At 39.8% G+C, this 18,236-nt stretch overlaps 1 protein-coding gene across 2 annotated transcripts in view; it reads left to right on the top strand.

The window, feature by feature from the left end:
• Nucleotides 1–18,236, top strand: part of COL4A5 (collagen type IV alpha 5 chain) — an 87,896-nt gene that overhangs the window by 44,144 nt on the left and 25,516 nt on the right. For both annotated transcript variants that reach the window (XM_064518156.1, XM_064518157.1), the window contains exons 14-32: nucleotides 218–271; nucleotides 378–434; nucleotides 2,625–2,669; nucleotides 2,770–2,823; nucleotides 2,991–3,032; nucleotides 3,971–4,103; nucleotides 4,993–5,166; nucleotides 6,351–6,434; nucleotides 7,655–7,747; nucleotides 8,313–8,383; nucleotides 8,607–8,798; nucleotides 9,245–9,413; nucleotides 10,110–10,202; nucleotides 10,293–10,397; nucleotides 10,989–11,086; nucleotides 11,343–11,493; nucleotides 12,151–12,264; nucleotides 16,521–16,688; nucleotides 17,574–17,663. In XM_064518156.1, coding sequence (XP_064374226.1) covers nucleotides 218–271; nucleotides 378–434; nucleotides 2,625–2,669; nucleotides 2,770–2,823; nucleotides 2,991–3,032; nucleotides 3,971–4,103; nucleotides 4,993–5,166; nucleotides 6,351–6,434; nucleotides 7,655–7,747; nucleotides 8,313–8,383; nucleotides 8,607–8,798; nucleotides 9,245–9,413; nucleotides 10,110–10,202; nucleotides 10,293–10,397; nucleotides 10,989–11,086; nucleotides 11,343–11,493; nucleotides 12,151–12,264; nucleotides 16,521–16,688; nucleotides 17,574–17,663 — 1,987 coding nt within the window. The remainder of the gene's footprint in view (nucleotides 1–217; nucleotides 272–377; nucleotides 435–2,624; nucleotides 2,670–2,769; nucleotides 2,824–2,990; nucleotides 3,033–3,970; nucleotides 4,104–4,992; nucleotides 5,167–6,350; nucleotides 6,435–7,654; nucleotides 7,748–8,312; nucleotides 8,384–8,606; nucleotides 8,799–9,244; nucleotides 9,414–10,109; nucleotides 10,203–10,292; nucleotides 10,398–10,988; nucleotides 11,087–11,342; nucleotides 11,494–12,150; nucleotides 12,265–16,520; nucleotides 16,689–17,573; nucleotides 17,664–18,236) is intronic.

The following is an 18,236-nucleotide window of genomic DNA, read 5'->3' as shown; positions in this document are numbered from 1 at the left end:
CTTAGTGGAGTGAATCATCTAAATAAACAGGATGAGCAGTTAATGAAATTTATAGTTGCACTTGAAGATCTGCACAAATAAAGAATACTTGATATGAGCCCTTGCTGTTCATGGCACTTGACTAAATGACAGCAAAAAAGATTCTATTAAAAAAAATGGAGAGACTAGAGAGTGACGGAGGCTTTAACCCTCTTTTTCTTTTGCCCATGCTTGACAGGGTATTCCAGGTGATCCAGGCCCACCAGGACTTCCTGGGCCACAAGGCCCTCCTGTGAGTAATCCTCTTTTAGTCCTTTTTTGTTGCCTCTGTATCAGAACTGTAAATTCATTCTACTCTGGCTTGTGGGCTCAGTTTAAGATAATGTTTGTGTGTCCAGGGTCTTCCCGGTGGCGTAAAAGGTGAAAAAGGTGAGCAAGGAGAACCAGGCAAAAGAGTAAGTAATCTATTTAACCAAACATTTATTTTTCCAATCAGTGTTATCTTTGAGAATTAAGCAAATGTTGAATTCAGGTTGAGCCATCAGCCTCTGGGTAAGAGACTTCCTTTTTTTTTTCCATACCCTAGCAAACTGTAGGTGATGCATCTGTTTCATGGAAGGTGGTTCTAGCTATGGATCTCTCAGTGCTTTCTTGATGGAATCCTCTTTATGCAGGTCTTAGTCTTGGGGCAGGCAAAACTACATTTGGATAATGTTATCTATTGCATATGGAAACATTCTTTGAATTTGTTGGACTGTGAAGCAGCAGTTTTCTGTTTCCTTTTAGAGAGGTTCTTCATTCAGTTTTCTATGTATTGGTTTGCCAAGCAGCATGAGACTGCTCTGTTTATAAGCTGGTCTGTGTAACTCATTCTTAGTGGATTTACTTGTGAAGTGAGTCACAGCAACAAGACTCTGAACACTGCGTCAAGACCAAGAGTTCATTTGTCACTTCTCAAGTGACTACTTCTGTTTATGTACTATCTGCTGAGGGGACAAACCAGGTTAGCTGCTTCTAGGGATAGCTTGAGTCACCTTGTTCCTGTCTAGATTCAAAAACATCCAGGATTTGCTTGGGTATCACAGCTCAGGAAAGCTGAAGAAGGTCATAGAGGTGCTAAGAAGTAGGACAAAAATAACATGGGCTGTACCTGCAAAGAAAACAGAAGCTGCTCCTAGCTGAAAGCATTCTGTGTTTTACAGTCATAGCCACTGAACCCATAGTTTCACCAACATAATGGACACCTTTGAAAATCCAGCCACAGATCTTGCTTATCTTAATTGGACAATATAAAAACCCTGTTTAGAAGCGTGTTAGTGATAGATTTTCAAATTTCTTTACAAAAGAAAAGAAAGACCATTGAAGAAAATTGAAAAGAAAAATTGAAGAAAATACCATTTGGTATTCTCAATAAAGTCCTTTTTAGTTGGTGAGATTTGTAGGCAGGCTTTGATTTGCCTTTTCTATATAAGAAATGATGCAGATTTACAGACCCAAAACTCATTAGTTTGTGTGTTTTTTTGAATTGTGTCCTCTAACTTTTTTCTCTGCAAAAGTATTTGGGAACCACATAAATTTGCAAAGACCTGAAAAGATAAAAATCCTTAGAGGGTGTGGAGGATGCCTTTTGCCAAAAGCTTGTTTATCAGCATTTTTTGCTCTGAATTTGGGCATGTTGCACACTGAAAGTGCAGTTTTGCTGTTAAGTGACTCTAAAGTTATGTTTTAGAGTTCCGTATTGTTCTGTGCGGCTCAAATTCGTGTCAGATATACTCAGAAAAAATGTTAGTATATGTCATGAAACAGTTGGTCCTGCAAATTCACTGGATGTCTTCAAGCTTCATTTTTTGGAAATTCAACACCATCACTAAAAGTAAAGATTTTTGCAAATGATGTTGTACTCTAGTAATATCCGTGTGGTCTCATTATTGACTTCTCGGTGATTGAGAGCTGATCTTGGCACTATGGTGAAACTTAATCAACTATTCTAATGATGTTCTACCCAGTGTCCCCCATCCATACTGCTTCTGTAATATATTTGTTTTGCCTGTTAGATGGTCTGGAATAATATGGAGTTTGCACTGCTTTCAGTGTAACAATGACAAATCTGTTCAGCAAGAAAGTATGGTTTCAGAAGTCACTTTGAGCAGAATTGCACTTTATATTTTATTGATGTTATTCTTCAGAAAAAATGCATTCTGTTTAAAGGAGAGTTAAAATTCAAACACAGAAAAGTTTGTATTTAATTTCACTAGTCACATTATATTATTTCCTAATTAAATGTCGTGTTCTAGTGTTTCAGAGTTAGGATCTGTTTTCCAAGTAAAGGACTCCTCTATTGTAAAACAAATAAAACATTAAATGCAAGGAATCAGCACTAGTTAACTAGAGGTCATTATATGCTGTATTCTCACAACATTTCTTTGAGACTTGTCAAGTTTTTGTACTCTGGTTTTCAAAATGAATCCTCAGTTTAGTAAACTCAGTTGATTACATGTGGTTGATATCTGTGAGGTATTTGTCACAAGGGTTGAGTTCTAGAGGAAATTTGGTTTATTGGAAAATGGGAAGTAAGTAACATTATTTCCACAAGAATTCTTCACCACTGAATATTTTTATTTCAATACATGTTTATGTCTTTGAAGGGAAAGCCTGGCAAAGATGGAGATCCTGGTCAGCCTGGTCTAGATGTGAGTATCTCATATGTTTCTCACCTAAGCAGACTCCTTAAAGGTTTTTCTCCTGATATGGAGAAGATCTGAATGTGATTTTCTTTCTTTTTTCTTGAAGGGTTTACCTGGTGGGCCTGGAATAAATGGTGCTCCAGGAAGAGATGGTGAAAAGGTATGCAGGGTTATTTGTCGTTATTGCTACGTGCCTACAAAATCTGCCATCACTGAGTTCAATTCTGGCTGAGTAGTAATAACGGCCTATGCTGTTAAAATGCTGTGGAATATTTGCAGTAAATCTCGTGCGTGTGGTATAAAAAGCACTCTCAATTTCATCGATAGGGTGAAAAAGGTGACGCTGGTCCCCCTGGTCCTCCTGGAAGTGTAAGTCACTGATGCTTTCTTTTATTCTCTCATCTGGTTGGCAGTGGTGTCTTGTCATAGTGCTTAGGTGACTGTAAGTCCCATATCTGCATTTAACAGTAACTGACAGAAGCAGCAAAGATTTTATATACTCACTAATACAAATGATTGTCCCCTTCTCTCAAGATAGCTCCTATGCTCTAGGATTTGCTAGGTTACAAACACAAGGCTAGACTATTACCTCCGACTGACAGAAATGAGGCAGCTTCTCTGAAGTCAATGGACATATACTTTATCCTAGGCATTGGTGGATCAACATACAAAATTTTTCAAAAATTCAGAAAATTGCCTTTGCAACACAGTTACTTCTTCAGTTGAACTGAAGTCTTTTTATGGGGAACAAATAATTTTTAGCCTATTCTAACCATGTTGAAAGACACTGCACCATGGAAAACCCATCCTGAGCCATTGTTTATGTTGTCAGTCTGCTGCCAAGAAATTGAAGTGACCTGAGCAAGAGTTCTTCTATAAGGTTATACGGTCAGATGAAAGTGAAAGGTTTTTAAATCTTCTCTGTTGAACATGTATATACTCTATGCTGGAGTTATGTTGCTTCTTTACTTTTTCAGGAAAGGGGTGTGTTGGGAGGGTTTGTTGTGGAAATTATGGTCTCACACAAACGCTGTTTGCTTTTCATACAGCAAGAATGCAAGGTGCTGTAGGATTTTTAACAAATCTCGTGGGATCACTGTGTGGTTTGGCTTTCTGTTGGGACTACTCTTGATGGGAATTTTCAGTGATAATTCAGTGGCATGAGAAAAGCATCTTGTCAATGGTATTGGGTTCAAAGTACATTGAACTTTTCTTCCCTCACATCTCTTTACCTTTCCAGTAACACTTTTCTTGACTTAGTAGTTGACAAGTTGTTGCATGTTAACACTACCATTAAACATTAATAGGTCATTTCAAGACCAGACATTGATGCAGCAGTGGGACCAAAAGGTAGCAAAGGATTGCCAGGACTTCCAGGAGCCAAAGGGGAGCGTGGATTCTCTGGTAGGCCGGGCCCACCTGGCTTGCCAGGTTCTCCAGGTAAGAGTGCAAGCATTAAAATGAGTGGTATATTCAAATGTCTGAGCAGATATTTAGCTTCATGGTCTTTTCACAGTTCTTTTGGCAGATGGACTGAGCAGAAAGCAAGGCAGAACTAGTTAGAACTACCTTTGAGCTTAAAGGGTAGTCTGTAGTTTATGGGGGTAATCTGAGGAATTCTGAACACTCAATATCCCTGCTATGGTGAGCAGAAGATGCTAATCATCAAGGCTATCAAACAGATCCTAGCTTAATGGTCATAGGGTTAATGTCATGTCACTCACTTGTAACATATGTTATCCATTGCATTATACAGAGAAAGTATTGTGTACCAGAACTCTGGTACCTGGTTCTCAAATCTGTTCTTTGCTGTATATTGGCCAGTACTAAAGGAAGAGATGGTCTGAGTAATAAAGAATGGGAATGAGTGGCAGTACCTGTGTTTATCATTTATCTGCACAGAGAAGTACAGTATGACTCAAACGTTACAACATGTTAATGGTCTTTTTCCCCATCAGTCTTTCCATTCATTAGTCCTATTTTATTTCTTTCCTTCCTAAACCGTTTGCTTAGCTGTTGAGTCTCAGGTCAATTTTTCAAACCAAAATCTCTGAATATGCAAAATGTGTGCATGTCAAAATATGCATGTCAACATGTAGAGTTATCTGTTTTTTATGCACAGGTAGATTTATTCATAGTTGTACTCTGTTCCTAGATCCCTATATGAAACATTCACCATCTAAGAAAAGATGTTATGGAATACTTAAACATACAACGAAAGAGGCAATCTTATTTGTAGCATGTTATTCATCAAATATCATTGTCATCGCTACAAAAAATGTCATGTAAGCCGTTGAGCTGTCAACAAACTAAGCTTTTCCCATCTTAGGGATCACGACTGTTGGGCCTCCTGGCCCACCTGGCTTACCTGGCGAGAGAGGACAGAAGGGAGATCCAGGTTTACCTGGTGTTTCCATTCCTGGACAGCCAGGACTTGATGGACCCCGGGGATCCCCAGGACCACCAGGTCCCCCAGGACCACCTGCGCCATCAGTTCCTCCTGGTAAGTGATGGTCATATAGACAGCAAGGAGAAGACACTGAACAGTTTTGATATTCATTCTTTTTTTAATTCTTCCTCCAAACATGTCATTCATCACAACAAAAGCCTGTGGAAAGGGAATCAAGATTCCAAGCTATTCATATACATCCTCCAAGCCATTCCCAGTGCAAATCAGGACTTCTGTAGGAGAGCCCTAGCCTTGGGAACTATTACAGGATCTGGGAATTCAATGGTGTGGATTGTAGCCAGGCATTATCATGCCTGTTTCTGCCTCAAGTTAGCCCTGCTGTGACTTATCTGTGAGATTCAGCTAGGCTGGTGGAGGAGGAATCTTGTCAGACTCAAGGGAGCTTTCAGCCTAGTGGCAGAGTAATAGCAGTTCTCCAGGGCCCAGCAGATCTGTCCCAGATTTTTTTTTCTTGAGTTGATACTAAAACCTACTTCATCTGACTAATGAAGGATACATCAAAATTTGCACATAATGCAGGAGATGACCACTTTAATGCTTTCTTGAGTAAATTTAGCCTTAACAACATGATCAAATAACTGCTTGGAGGAGCCCTACTAAGAATTGTGATTTTGCAAGAGTCAAAGGGGGTAATTCTTGAAAGAATTGCAGTTTCACCTGATATATATTCTAGTGTGTAAATTGCACACAATTACTTTGGGAGTGGGGAATTGGGAGGAAGGCTCTTAGCTGCTTTTTGAGAGGAGGGATGTGGGGAATTGGAGATGGAATTGGGAACTGGAAAGCTGTGGTAAAGAGGGGCTAACACAGTTCGGGGAGGAATCTCGTATCTCCTACCATGGCACTGACATCTTTAAGTTCCATCTCTCTGGTGGTATTTCATACGGATGTGCTTTTATTATCTGAGGCTAAATGACAGAATGTAGCATCATAGAGCTGTGGGAAGTAGTGGGAGATGATTGAGGCTGTGAAAGAAAGCTTATGAATGTTGTGTAACATCGCTGATTTTTTTTCCTTTTGCGTCTGAATTACATTGGTGGGTTTCCATATACATTCCTGTCTCTGAATTAACAAAAGTGTTAGGTCTGTGATTGTGTGTGTATATTAGAATATGCACACAAATGCCACAAAGTACATTTTTGTACTGAATGCATGTATTCAGTGCTGCTGTCAGCCTAACACATATTGATCCTTCAACCTCTCTTGATTCTCCTTAGGTGAAGGGTTATGTGAGCAGGGACCGCCAGGTCCTCCTGGAATTCCAGGACAGCAAGGCTTTACGGGGGAGCGAGGCCAAAAAGGTGCCAAGTCATGGAAATGTTTTTTCTCGTCTTGTTAAAGCTTGTTTAACAGTTTAAAGCCTGCATTAGGTAAAGAATAAGCAGTGTCTCTTCCCACTAGGGTTGGGTGTGAATTTTATGTGTTTCCAAATAAGAAATCTGTTTTGTTTGGACACAGGGTAGTCCTTCATCTAGTGTAAAAGCACAGGAATCTCAAACTTTCTGAGAGTATAACCCATTTGAATGGCCTTGTGCAGATCATGATTAAAGTAAAATGGAGCTTCAGGTTTACGAGTACCTTCCAGGTGAATAGGATCTACCTCCATGTGAAGAAGTTTTGTACGTACTTCATGGATAAATTTGACATTATTTTGTGGAAAGCAACATTGAAATTATAAATGTAAGGTTCATAATTTGAGTTGGTCAGTCTAGAAGGAGTTTATCTGTTTGTTTGCTAACCAAAAGAAAGACATCTTTAATGTGTACCCTTGTTTCCAAAAAGACAACCTTGCAATGAGGATGCTGATATGGGTAAGTGAGAATCTTTTCCTAGCTCAACCATGGACATCTTAAATGACTTTGAGCATCTCACTTGATTTTATACTCCTTTCAAACAGGAGTAGCTCTTTCTCATGGAGATTGTAAGCTTTAGTTAATTAACCCAAATGAAATGTTTAGCTAATACAGTGATGAACATCATAGAAAAGTCTGTGCATGAATGAAATTCCTAAACTTCTTGAAACAGTTCATTTTTTTTTAATGAAATATGTTTAGCCTATTGTCAGATCAGCTGTGTTTAATAAAACTGTCTCAGTAGTTATTTTGCCTTCTAGGAGTTTAACTGAAGTTTTGGATTCTGGTATATTTGTTTTAAAGTTGTCATTTGAAGTGTCAAATACTTTCTTTCAGAGGTAAATCTTTTGCTGAGAAAAAATCCACAGTTTCATTCTGGATTATTGAAAGCACTCTTTTTGGTTTTGTTTCCTTCTACTATCCTAAATAAATTCTAATTATATCTGACTGTTGGTTGTCTGATCCCTAGCAACCAGAAACCATGAGTTTGGCCTTCATGGGGGAAGCCTTCTAATATTTTTAAGATACTGTAAGACTACGTAAAATTGTCATTTTGGACTTGATATTACAGATCATGAACAAGAAAGCAATTGTGGTTGTGCTGGATTTTTTTAATGTTTTCTAAGACTTAATGCTCAAGTATGCTTTTTTAATGCAACTCTTTGTAGGTGATCAAGGAGACACATGCTTCAATTGCATAGGAACTGGAATATCTGGGCCTCCTGGGGAGAGAGGACCTCCAGGACCTCCAGGTAGTCCAGGTAAAGCTGTAATCATCACTGTTTTGCTTAAAATATTTTATAAAGACATTTCATATCTGAGTGGGTATTGTGTGCAAACTCAGATGTACACAATAGCAACTCTGATATATAGGTTTGTGTCCCATTTTCCCCAGCTGAGGAGTGTTCAGGCGGAAACAGGCTGGACACATGTAAAACAATTGCTCATTTTCGAAAATGTGGTGTTCCAAAAAAATTCTCTGGTCAAAGACAGTCTTAAAAGCATTGTGCCTATTGAAGGTAAATGGCTTGCTATAGATTTAACTGAAAGATAGGAATATTAATTTCTACTCCTCCTTATTCCTCAAATGGTAGAGGAACTGAAGCTTTCTGAAGGTATGACATTCTTTCTGACATTACTGATTTAACTTAGAGTTACAAATTTTGTTTTGCTCAAATAAAATCAAGCTGTCAAAAAAAAAAAAAACAGGCTAAACCTTGCCTGGTTTTAAAAGGACTTGGCTATTATACTCTGCAAACAGTGTGCTTGATATTTACAGCTTCTACTGTTTCATGCTGTTGTTTTATCTTTTTCTGCATTACTCAGGTTCTCCTGGTTTTCCTGGACCAAAAGGTGAAAAGGGGCTTCTTGGATTAACTGGCCTTGTAGGACCACCAGTAAGTGGTGCTGTTATGTTTTGCTGGGAAGATGAAGTGTTTGTCTTATGTTTGGTAGATCTGTGCTCAGTAAATGTGAATTCTAAGTCTAATACTTCTTTTTTGTCTCTAACTACTTTGAACCTGTAATTCCTATATTATACCAACCTCAGAAGGGAGGTGAAAAAAAATGAAAATGCTTATTGTGGGTGGTTTTTTTTTTTTTTTTTTTTCTTCCACTCAGGGATTTCCAGGGCCCCCAGGTGCCCCTGGGAGACCTGGTCCTAAAGGAGACCCAGGGGATGTCCTGACTTCTCCAAGAATGAAAGGTGACAAGGGAGATCCTGGCTTCCCAGGACCTCCAGGTCTTCCTGGCATAGATGGCACTCCTGGACGAGATGGACTGCCAGGTCTGCCTGGCCCTAAGGGGGAACCTGTGAGTTGTATTTTATGCTGTCTTTGCTTGGACAGATGTTTTGGGAAGTCCTGGATGCGTTTGGAATAATGCAGATAGGAGGACTGACCAATGCACTTTTCTCTGAATGTGAGTAATGAAATAATTGTCTCCAGTAGATGCCAATCTAGTAATGGTAGACAGGGTAGTCTCTACAATCTGTCAGTGCCTCTAAAAATAAGCTGAGAGACTTCTCTTGGGCAGCAACAGATAGGCCCTTCTGCTGTTCACCCATGTAGCGCAAAGAATCTAGTAGCCAGATTTGGACCTTATCTCTAGCATGTTGGTAAGATGTTGGTAACCTAATGGCCTTGAGAGTTATAAGGATGGAAACTACCAGAGTTTCAAAACAGAAACAGTGAAACACTTTATTCCTTTCCTAGTAAATATGTGCTGTTCTTTCCCATCCTGCTCTTCCTTCTCTTCAGGGCAGTGTTGCATTCAAAGGAGAAATGGGAATTCCAGGTGACCCAGGAATACCAGGTCTTCCTGGAGACAAAGGACTTCCTGGACCTCCTGGATTTGGTCCACAAGGTTCACCTGGTGAAAAGGGCATTCAAGGTGTATCAGGTCGTCCAGGACCTCCCGGAGTTCCTGGTGAGTTGTGTTGTCCTGGTCTGTGTGTTCTTGAACAAAAGCTTTACAACGAAGTTGTGTCCATTTGGCTCTGGAAAGCTCTTAGAACAGTGTGATGGCTTTTAAGCTTTCCTCAAAAGCAGTAAAAGACCTTGCATCTATAAGCTCCCTTACTGAAGGTCACCACAGAATCACAAAGTGAGCAGAATTTGTACCTTAACTATAGGCACTTAACTCATCCTTCTGCCCTGACCTCTAGAGAAGTTTCTCCTTGATTGACTGTAGTGGAAACACACTGCAACTACCATCTGGCTTAAGCTTAACGGTGGGCAGTGTGACTGCACTGTTGTGCCCTGTCTTCAAAACAAAAGTTAGCTTTGAACAAGTTTGCTTTAAAATCGAACACTTCATTGTCAGTTACACAGATTATGATCAAGTTCTACTCCTGTCAGCTATGAAACATGCTGTTCACATGATGGTACCTAGGAAGAAGCTAAAAAATGACTTCCAGAAAACTGTCTTACATAAGCAATGCCTCTAAGCCAATAAATGCTATATAGGTTTCAAGTGGAGTATAGCCTGCTGGATAAAGTCTTGCTGATGTTTAAGTTCTTTGTAAGCTTGGGATGTGGCTAGCATCTTTTCTTTCTGCTCAGAAAAGAAAGAGAGAAAAGAAACTCCCACTGAGTGATGCATATTTCCTCTGTTTGGTTTCAGGTCCAAAAGGTGAACCTGGTCAGACTATTACAGAACCAGGAGTACCTGGCCCACCTGGTCCTCCGGGCAGAAATGGTGACCCAGGTCTTCCAGGTAAAGCTGCAACTAAATGTCCAGGGAATTGCAAGAGCCTTTCTTTCTGACTGACTCTTGATAATTACACTGATTTTCTTCTTTCTACAGGGGATCCTGGTCAGCCAGGTCAGCGTGGCCTGCCAGGCATCCCAGGTGTGAAAGGAGAGCCAGGTATTCCTGGCATTGGACTTCCAGGTCCACCAGGCCCAAAAGGTATGTTTGCAGCCAAGTATTGGCTAAAAGTGGGGACATTTTGAGAGTTGTACCTCTTCACTTGGTTATAATCAATTAACTTACATCTTTAACAGAATCTTTTTAAAAAAAATGTTTACCTTGAAGTTATCCATCTTTACGTTCTGTTAGAAGTATCAGGAAAAAACTCTGCTGAGCTCTTATTTCTTTGTCCACTCTACTGTTCCTTCATGGTAACTTACATTTTTTCAATAAACCATGGACACAAAAGCATACTGGAAAAACTTTGGGAAATGGTGGAAGTTTGGGCTTGACTCATTGTCAATAACTAATTTCCACATGCTGTCACAAGATTTTAATGTTTCTGGTGTGAACTGTTCATAATTGTCATGCGAGCGCACAGCATGGGGAGTGCCACCTTCTGAGAGGAGTCACAGATATCCTCTGTGGCAAAGACTGTATACTCAAAGTCATCTCAGCCAAATAGGTCCTACTTGAGTATGCTTGAGCTAGCACAGAACCTCTTTTCAGAGATTACTTTCCATGGTCCCCAAGTATTTCTGGACTCTGGTGTCCTCTCCTCTGCTGCCCTAACCTCCATGTCATGTGTAGGTTTCCCAGGTACTCCAGGCCCCCCCGGAGCTCCGGGAACTCCAGGTCGCCCTGGTCTAGATGGACCTCCTGGACCACCTGGTTTCCCAGGACAGAAGGTCTGTATTTGCTTGTTTGCTGTAAAACTTCACTTTCTTGGAGGTTCTTCTGCATAAGTGGGAAGTTAGTGGGGAGGATTTTGCCTCTTCTGGTCAGCTTTTGATGGTGGGGAAGTTACAATCTCTATCTGAGGTTTGACCAAGGGTAGGAAAACAAAAAATAACTATAAGATAGTGGGAATGTTTACTTCTCTACTTTAACATTTTCAAGAGAGGATAAACTTGGAACCTTCTTTTTTAAATTTTATTGCTACAGGGGGATCGTGGATTTGGAGTTCCAGGACCACCTGGATCCCCTGGACCACCAGGCTTAAAAGGAGTTCAAGGGCCCAAAGGTGATACTGGCTTCCCAGGAAACCCTGGTATTCCAGGACGAGCAGGTTTTGATGGAACTCCAGGGCCCAAAGGTACAGAGAGCCTTTTCTGTTCTCTATTGAAATCTAAACACTGCAGATATGCTGGGAGTCATATGGCAGTTAAATATAAGCAGTGCTGATTTTGGAGCAATTACATCAGGGTCCCTTTTTCCAAAGTACAGACCCTGCATAAATGGAAGTTTGTGTTCTCAAAAGGCAAGCAAGCAAGGGAATAAATAGCAATTTGTGGGTCAGTGTCTAAAAGTCTGTCATCTAGAGACAAATCTGTATCAAAGTAGATGTAAAACAATAGGACAACTGCCATTTTCATGCACTCTGCTTCTACACGCAGTGTGTTAGCAGTTCACAGATTGCTACTGTTAATCGTTGCCTGTATTATACTGCAGAGTATGCCTGGTTTGCTAGATAGCATCTGTTGGGTTAGACATGGATTATGATGCAAGAATGTGTCTCTGTATAGTCTAGAAATGTAAACTGCATGCATTCCATGCAGAGTGAGAGCAAATCTCTAGCTTGTCTTTCAGAAATAGCTTCTTAAAGTGTGGGTTTTTTCTGTGTCAGTTCTATATTTGGTTACATCTAAGGATCAGATTTCAAGTACCATGTGAAGGGACCACTCTACTTCTGAAAGCAAGTATCTCTGAGCTGAGTTCACTGTTGAATTAAACAAGAGTGGTTTTTTTTTAGGTGAGCCTGGACCAAGCGGACCACCAGGCCTTCCAGGCCCACCAGGCATCCCCGGTATTGGTGGCCAAGGTCCACCTGGACCTCCTGGACTTCCAGGACCTGTTGGCCCACCAGGTAAAATTCACGTGACTTGTACCCTTTGGTTATTTCTGGCATACACCAAACGGTACATGGGACGTTGAAGGTCCCACTGAACAAATAGGCAAGGAAGGACAGACGCTTTGTCTGTTGGCTTGACTGTCGTCTTAGTCAGGTTGGCAGAACTTCATACATCATGTTTGTTACTGAGGTCAAAAGTGGAATTTCATTCAGCTCTGCTTTTTATACAAGTTAGAGAGGTCTCAAAGGTTTAAAAGACTGCTTTGGGAGAAGACTTGGAATCTCACTGCCTCAGCAGGTATTCTAGGAAGTGTTTTAGTAACAAAATGTATAGGAAGGTACATTTATTACAATACTTTTTGGGACAAAAAGGGGCATTGTCACTGCAGAGGTTTTGGAGATAGAGAAGAGGAGGAAAGTTGCCTTCAGCTGTGTGTACTGTGCTGTCTTTGGAAAGAAACATAAGTACACCGTTACACAGCTTTCAAACAGCAGGACTGTTTTTAAGTTCCAAAATTGTTTTCTGGCTTACCAAACTGTATTCCAAAGTCAGTGGGTGAGAGGTATTTTTAAATAACTAGAAATTTCATTACTGGGTTTGGAAAACAAGTAAACAAGCTCCTATACAGTGCCAGTGGTCCTCTCTACTTACGTGGTAAGTAGAAATTCAAGGGGGTAATTCAGGTTCTCCCTGGCATTGGTAGGCACTTTTTTTTTTATTTTCAGTGGAAGCTGAAGCACAATTTAACTCAGTTAATGGGAAAGGGAGGAAAATACAAGTATTCCAAACTAACTGGTTCGTTACTTTGTCAAGGAGAAAATATTCTCCAAGCATTGACTGTGGTGATGAGAACTTCTCAGTAGAAGACATCACACAAATTCATCTTGTTACAAACAAACCTGGAAAAGAGCTTTACAGTTCCCCCTATAAAAGCTTCTGAGTTCTGGGGTTCCTGATTCCATCAAACACTTTGTTCTGCAAAATCAGGAATTTTGTAAGACCTGACAGGTTTAAAGTAGGTTAACAAAGTAGGATCTAAGCATTGTGATAATCAGGAATATGTCTCGAAACAGAGTTTGATTGTCTTTTATCTAAAATGACTGCTGATGGATGAAGATGGGAACTTGTTCCATCTCTATGCACAAAGGGAACATGTGCATGCATGTACATCATTCTATTCACAAAGCTTGTTTAGGAAAATTTCTTCTTCCCTACACTCAGTGAATGGGCTTGCTGTGCACCGACTCCTGACATTGCAAATGCGTGGCAGTTACCACAGTCAGAATATTCTCTGTGGATGTGAGCATGCCTACAGCTGAAACATTTCAAAACCGTTCTGGTTCTTGCCATGCCTGTATGACTCTTCACGTCGCATGTCTGTGACCTACACTTCCTGTGTTTGTTTCTATGTGCCAGCACTGGGGCTGGCATTGCACACAATGCATGCTGGAAAATTCATGGCCAGCTGTGGGAGCATGGGTCACAAGTTGGCTGATCTTGCTCAGATCTTTATGAAGCGTGAGCTGAGATCCAGCAAAGTGCTTAAATTAAAGCTAGGCAGGTGCTTGAAGAAGTAGGCCCAGGGTGCTTAGGGGTTCTGTTTAGGTACTTAAAGTGTGGGTCATGTTTAAGTATGTTTTTTTCACTAGTTTCCCGATGGGGGAGGAAATATGTGGTACCACTAACAGCAAGCCTTGAATGTGCTCAGTGTTAAGAGCTAGGGTCAGAAGTGGTGTGAGCAATGCACATGCAGGTTCCCTGAGCCGGCAGGTGGGCTCATTGCCTAACTGACTGTGCTTGCTATCCTGTCCTGAATTTAAAGTTGTATTTGAGACTGAACTGAGTCAGAAAGCAAACTCAGGTTTGTTTGCTGGGGGGAGAGGGTTTTAGTATGGGGTTTGAATGTTTCATTCAATCCACATTCTCTTTTGTCTTTCTGTAAAATTTCTTCAGGTGTTGGCCAGAATTTGATTTCATGTGATCACTGATTTATTCTGCAAAATATCTATTTTTACAAATGCAAAAATATTACTAGTGTCAGGGGATTGAAATGGTTATTGTTTTGCTCTTCGTGTCCATGCTGACTAATTATCATGGCTACTAACAGCATGATGGCTCTGAAATCTAGTGCATGGTTGAAACTCCCACTGGAGAAGTCCATGTCATTTCTCTTGGCATTGCTGGTTGTCTGGTTTGTGCAATGTGCCTAATGCTCCCATCACCCATGCCTTGTTTTTTTCTGTCTAACCAGTATGTTTTGACTCTGTTCCTTTATGCAAGTAGAGTAACATTTCTGGAGCTTTGTTTTTCAGGTAATTAGGCAAATTCTTGAAAGTATTTCTCTGTTCAGATTTTCCTTTCTTTGCACCACCATTTCTTCCAGTTGTTTGCAGCACCTCATCATTCTTTTTTTAGATATGTATCAAATTACTCTAGAATTTATTGGGTTGTCTGTATTACTGTAAGTATGATACAGTTAGAGTTTTGAGAACCAGAAAGGAAATAATGTGAATTTGTATTAGAAAAGTATCTTTACCAGCTATTCTAGGTGTTGAAAGAGTTTGTCCTATTACTAGGTTATGTATGGTTGTCCCACTTTGTTCTGTTTGCTGACAGAGACCCCTTACACACAGAGTATGTGCAGTCTCTATCCATCCTCTTTATTGTTTTTTCTCTGCAAAGAGAAAATGCACATGACACCATAGTTTAATGCAGTTGTAAGCAGTTGCCAAAGAGGAGCATGCTTGATATTCACCACTGGAAGCCTATTGCCTACAAAGTCAGGAAAATTTTATCTGCCTTTTTAGCATGCAAAGAGCAAGTCCTGATATCACTCCTAAACTTATTTCTGCAGTCAAGAGCAGGGGTTGCCATCTGTGACAGTGTAATGCTGCCTTATAGTTAGTTATTCATGGGATTTTGACTTTAAGTGTGTTATCATAATCTCAATAGGGAGACTATACTAGAGCATGCAACATGCAACATGAAACATCTCTGCAAGTGTAAGGATGTAAATTCATGTAATAGAAATAGAAGAAATAAAACATATATTTAATTATATTTTTGTGTTATAGAATAGAAGCATCTTTTGAAAATCCCTGAATGGAGGGATTTACAGGAATATAATGCAGATCAACAAGAAGTTAACTAGTAGGATGTGCTGTGGTGTTCAAAAGGCATCCAAGCCTGTATCTGATAGTTACAGTTTTGTGTAAGAGGCAGTTTAGAAAAAGAGTTTATTCCTTACTTGCAAAGAGATGGCTAGATAAGGGGGGAATAATTTTTTTTTTGAGACTATGTCATAGTATTTGAAAATATTTCATTTGATTTCTTGTTTCTGCATACAATGGTGGCTGCATGTGGAAAAAGACCTCCAAGTTTCCTTACAGTCTGGTTTCTCTTAACTGCATTAGTATTGTATTCTTGTACTTAGGTCTGTTTTCAGTAACTTTAGGGTAGATTTTTTTTTGTTCTAATCTGTATGTGCTTTATTTTGTTTCCTAACTTAACGACTATTGCAACTCCTTACTGCTACCTGTCTCAACTTCCTGATGAGCTCTAACTCGTTGGCTTTTGAACCTCAGGTTCCCCAGGTACTGTGGTTTCTTTACCAAAGACTTTTCTTAACTTCAGATTTAAGAATGATCTTTTGGTCAACTCCATTTCAAGAGTGATCATCACTGATATACTGTACTGAAGGCAAACGAGCTGACTGCTTGCTTCAGCAGTGCCTTGGGCTCAGTGTCGTTAATATTAAACAATATTGAGCAGGTTTTGATAATTCATATTTTTCATTCAGAGGAATTTAATGCAATACAAAATTTTGCTGTCCCTAAAAAATATTCAACTTGACGTTATCCTAGAATGTAATAAAATGGAATCATTAATGGAAATGTACTTATAGAAATCACTATACTTAATGATAAAATACAAACCAATCTAATAAATTTGGCATTTTTTGTTTTATTAATCAGACTTAGATGGTTGTTGAAAAGAGAAGTTGTTCTTTTCCTTTTGATAATTTATTAAATTGCATTTGCTACAACTTGATAAAATTTCAGTAGTGCTTCTCTTTAGGAAAATACAGCCTTTAACTCCTGGGAAGCCATTAATATACATGGCTTTAGAAGAATTGCAGGCTTTCTACCTGTACTAGGAATGTATTGTAGATAAAACTTAGCTGTTTTAGCAGTACCATGCCCAGAGATGCACAAACCCCAGTCTTGCCTTACTTTTTGCTCAAGGATTGTGTTTTAACAACGTTGTTTAGGGTTGCAGGGCATTCCAGGAGAGAAAGGAGATCCAGGTCCTCCAGGCTTCGACGTTCCTGGTCCTCCAGGTGACCAAGGAACTCCAGGATATCCAGGACCACCTGGTCTCCCAGGGCCTCAGGGTTCGCCTGGACCACCAGGACGGGATGGAATACCTGGATTTCCAGGTAAATTCACATTTGTTACCTGTGGACAAAAGGCAAACTGTAATTACAGGTGAATGTTCTTTATCCTTGGGCATGCCAGCTTAATGAGCTTCACTCTTTATCCTATCCATTTAAAGTTAGGTACATGTAACTTACTTTTCGTGCTTATTTTTTTAAACTATAACAAAAATTGTTACATTAAAATCCTTGTCACCTCTCCACTTTTCCCCTTTACTCTGATACAAATATTCTCCATGTTATTCTGCTTCATAAATTTCAAACGCAACTTTGATGATCGTTGCAATACTTTATTCTAGTTTATTTTTGATACATTTTTTTCTAGTCACTGTTACAGTTTAGAAATAGAATTATTTTTAAGAAGATAATTGCAAATACTATCAGTTTGATCCAGCTCGTAGTCTTAAACATTAATTTCCTTATTCTTTGTGTCAGAGTATTCAGTTAAGACAGCCTGTTTCTCCCTCTGCAGTAGGAATCTCAAAATTAAATCTTGAGATTCTCTCTCTTTGCATAGATGCGGCAATACAAAAGTTTCTATAAGCAGTATATTTGTAATTGTCATTTTGGTTTTCAATAAATACAAGCTTGCTTTAAGACAAGTATTTATGTTTCAGGTCTAAATGAAGGTCTAAGTTCCTACTGAAAAAAAAAAAAACAGTGCAATGCAAATTTTCTTCTCAGGACTTAATTATGAAAAAGCTGGCACCATCTTCAGGTGTAGTTCCATGTGGTCTAGAACTTAGTGCTTGTAATTACCTTAAAGCATCTGTCAGGCTCTGTGCGCATGTGCTCATGAATAGACTGTAGAGATGCAGGGAGGTACAAGTTAAGTATTGATAGGTTTGGGGTTTGTTCAGACTGACACTGGTGATTCAATGTATTTAGGTGCCAAAGGCGAGATGGGTGTCATGGGAGCCCCTGGTCCTCCAGGGCCTCCAGGAACTCCTGGAAGAAATGGCCTTCCTGGCTTGAAAGGTAATCTTTATTTAATCCTCCTCTGAACAGAATGCAGAAGGCTGATTTCTGTATCCTGTGTGGAAAGCAGCTTCATAATAGTAACATCTAGAATATCATTACTGGGGAAAAGCTTGGGTTATCTTCTTGACTGTGCTGATGTTCAGAGGTGCTTTGCAGTTTCAAGCCATAGCATTTTCACTATATTTTTTTTAAGGATGTAATGAAATGTTAGCTATTCTAAAAATGTGACCTCTGGATTGATGGCAGTGAAATAGGGCCATATTTCTGTAGTGTGTTTTAAAGTCTGCTTCAGGCAGAAAAAAATCAGTAGCTTTGGGTTGCAAAGTCATCCAAATGAGCTCTATGTGCATCACAGAGAAATGTGTTCTTTCTGCATTCTTTCAAATCCTTCACTGGAGATTAATTTTGAAAGAGTTTGGTAGGAAAAAACCCTCATCTCCCTGTAACAAGGAGGCTGTGAATCCAAAGCTGCTATAGCCATTGCAACTCCTCCATGCTAGTGGTACAGTATGGTGGGGCTCTTGGAGTGCTCTCAGTGTGGGCCAGACAGACAGCTGTTGCTTCTGAGCT

The sequence above is a fragment of the Dromaius novaehollandiae genome, chromosome 11, assembly GCF_036370855.1.
Source record: "Dromaius novaehollandiae isolate bDroNov1 chromosome 11, bDroNov1.hap1, whole genome shotgun sequence".
Taxonomy (NCBI): domain Eukaryota; kingdom Metazoa; phylum Chordata; class Aves; order Casuariiformes; family Dromaiidae; genus Dromaius; species Dromaius novaehollandiae.
The sequence above is the reverse complement of the archived record's forward strand: the minus strand, read 5'-3'. Positions and strand labels throughout refer to the sequence as shown.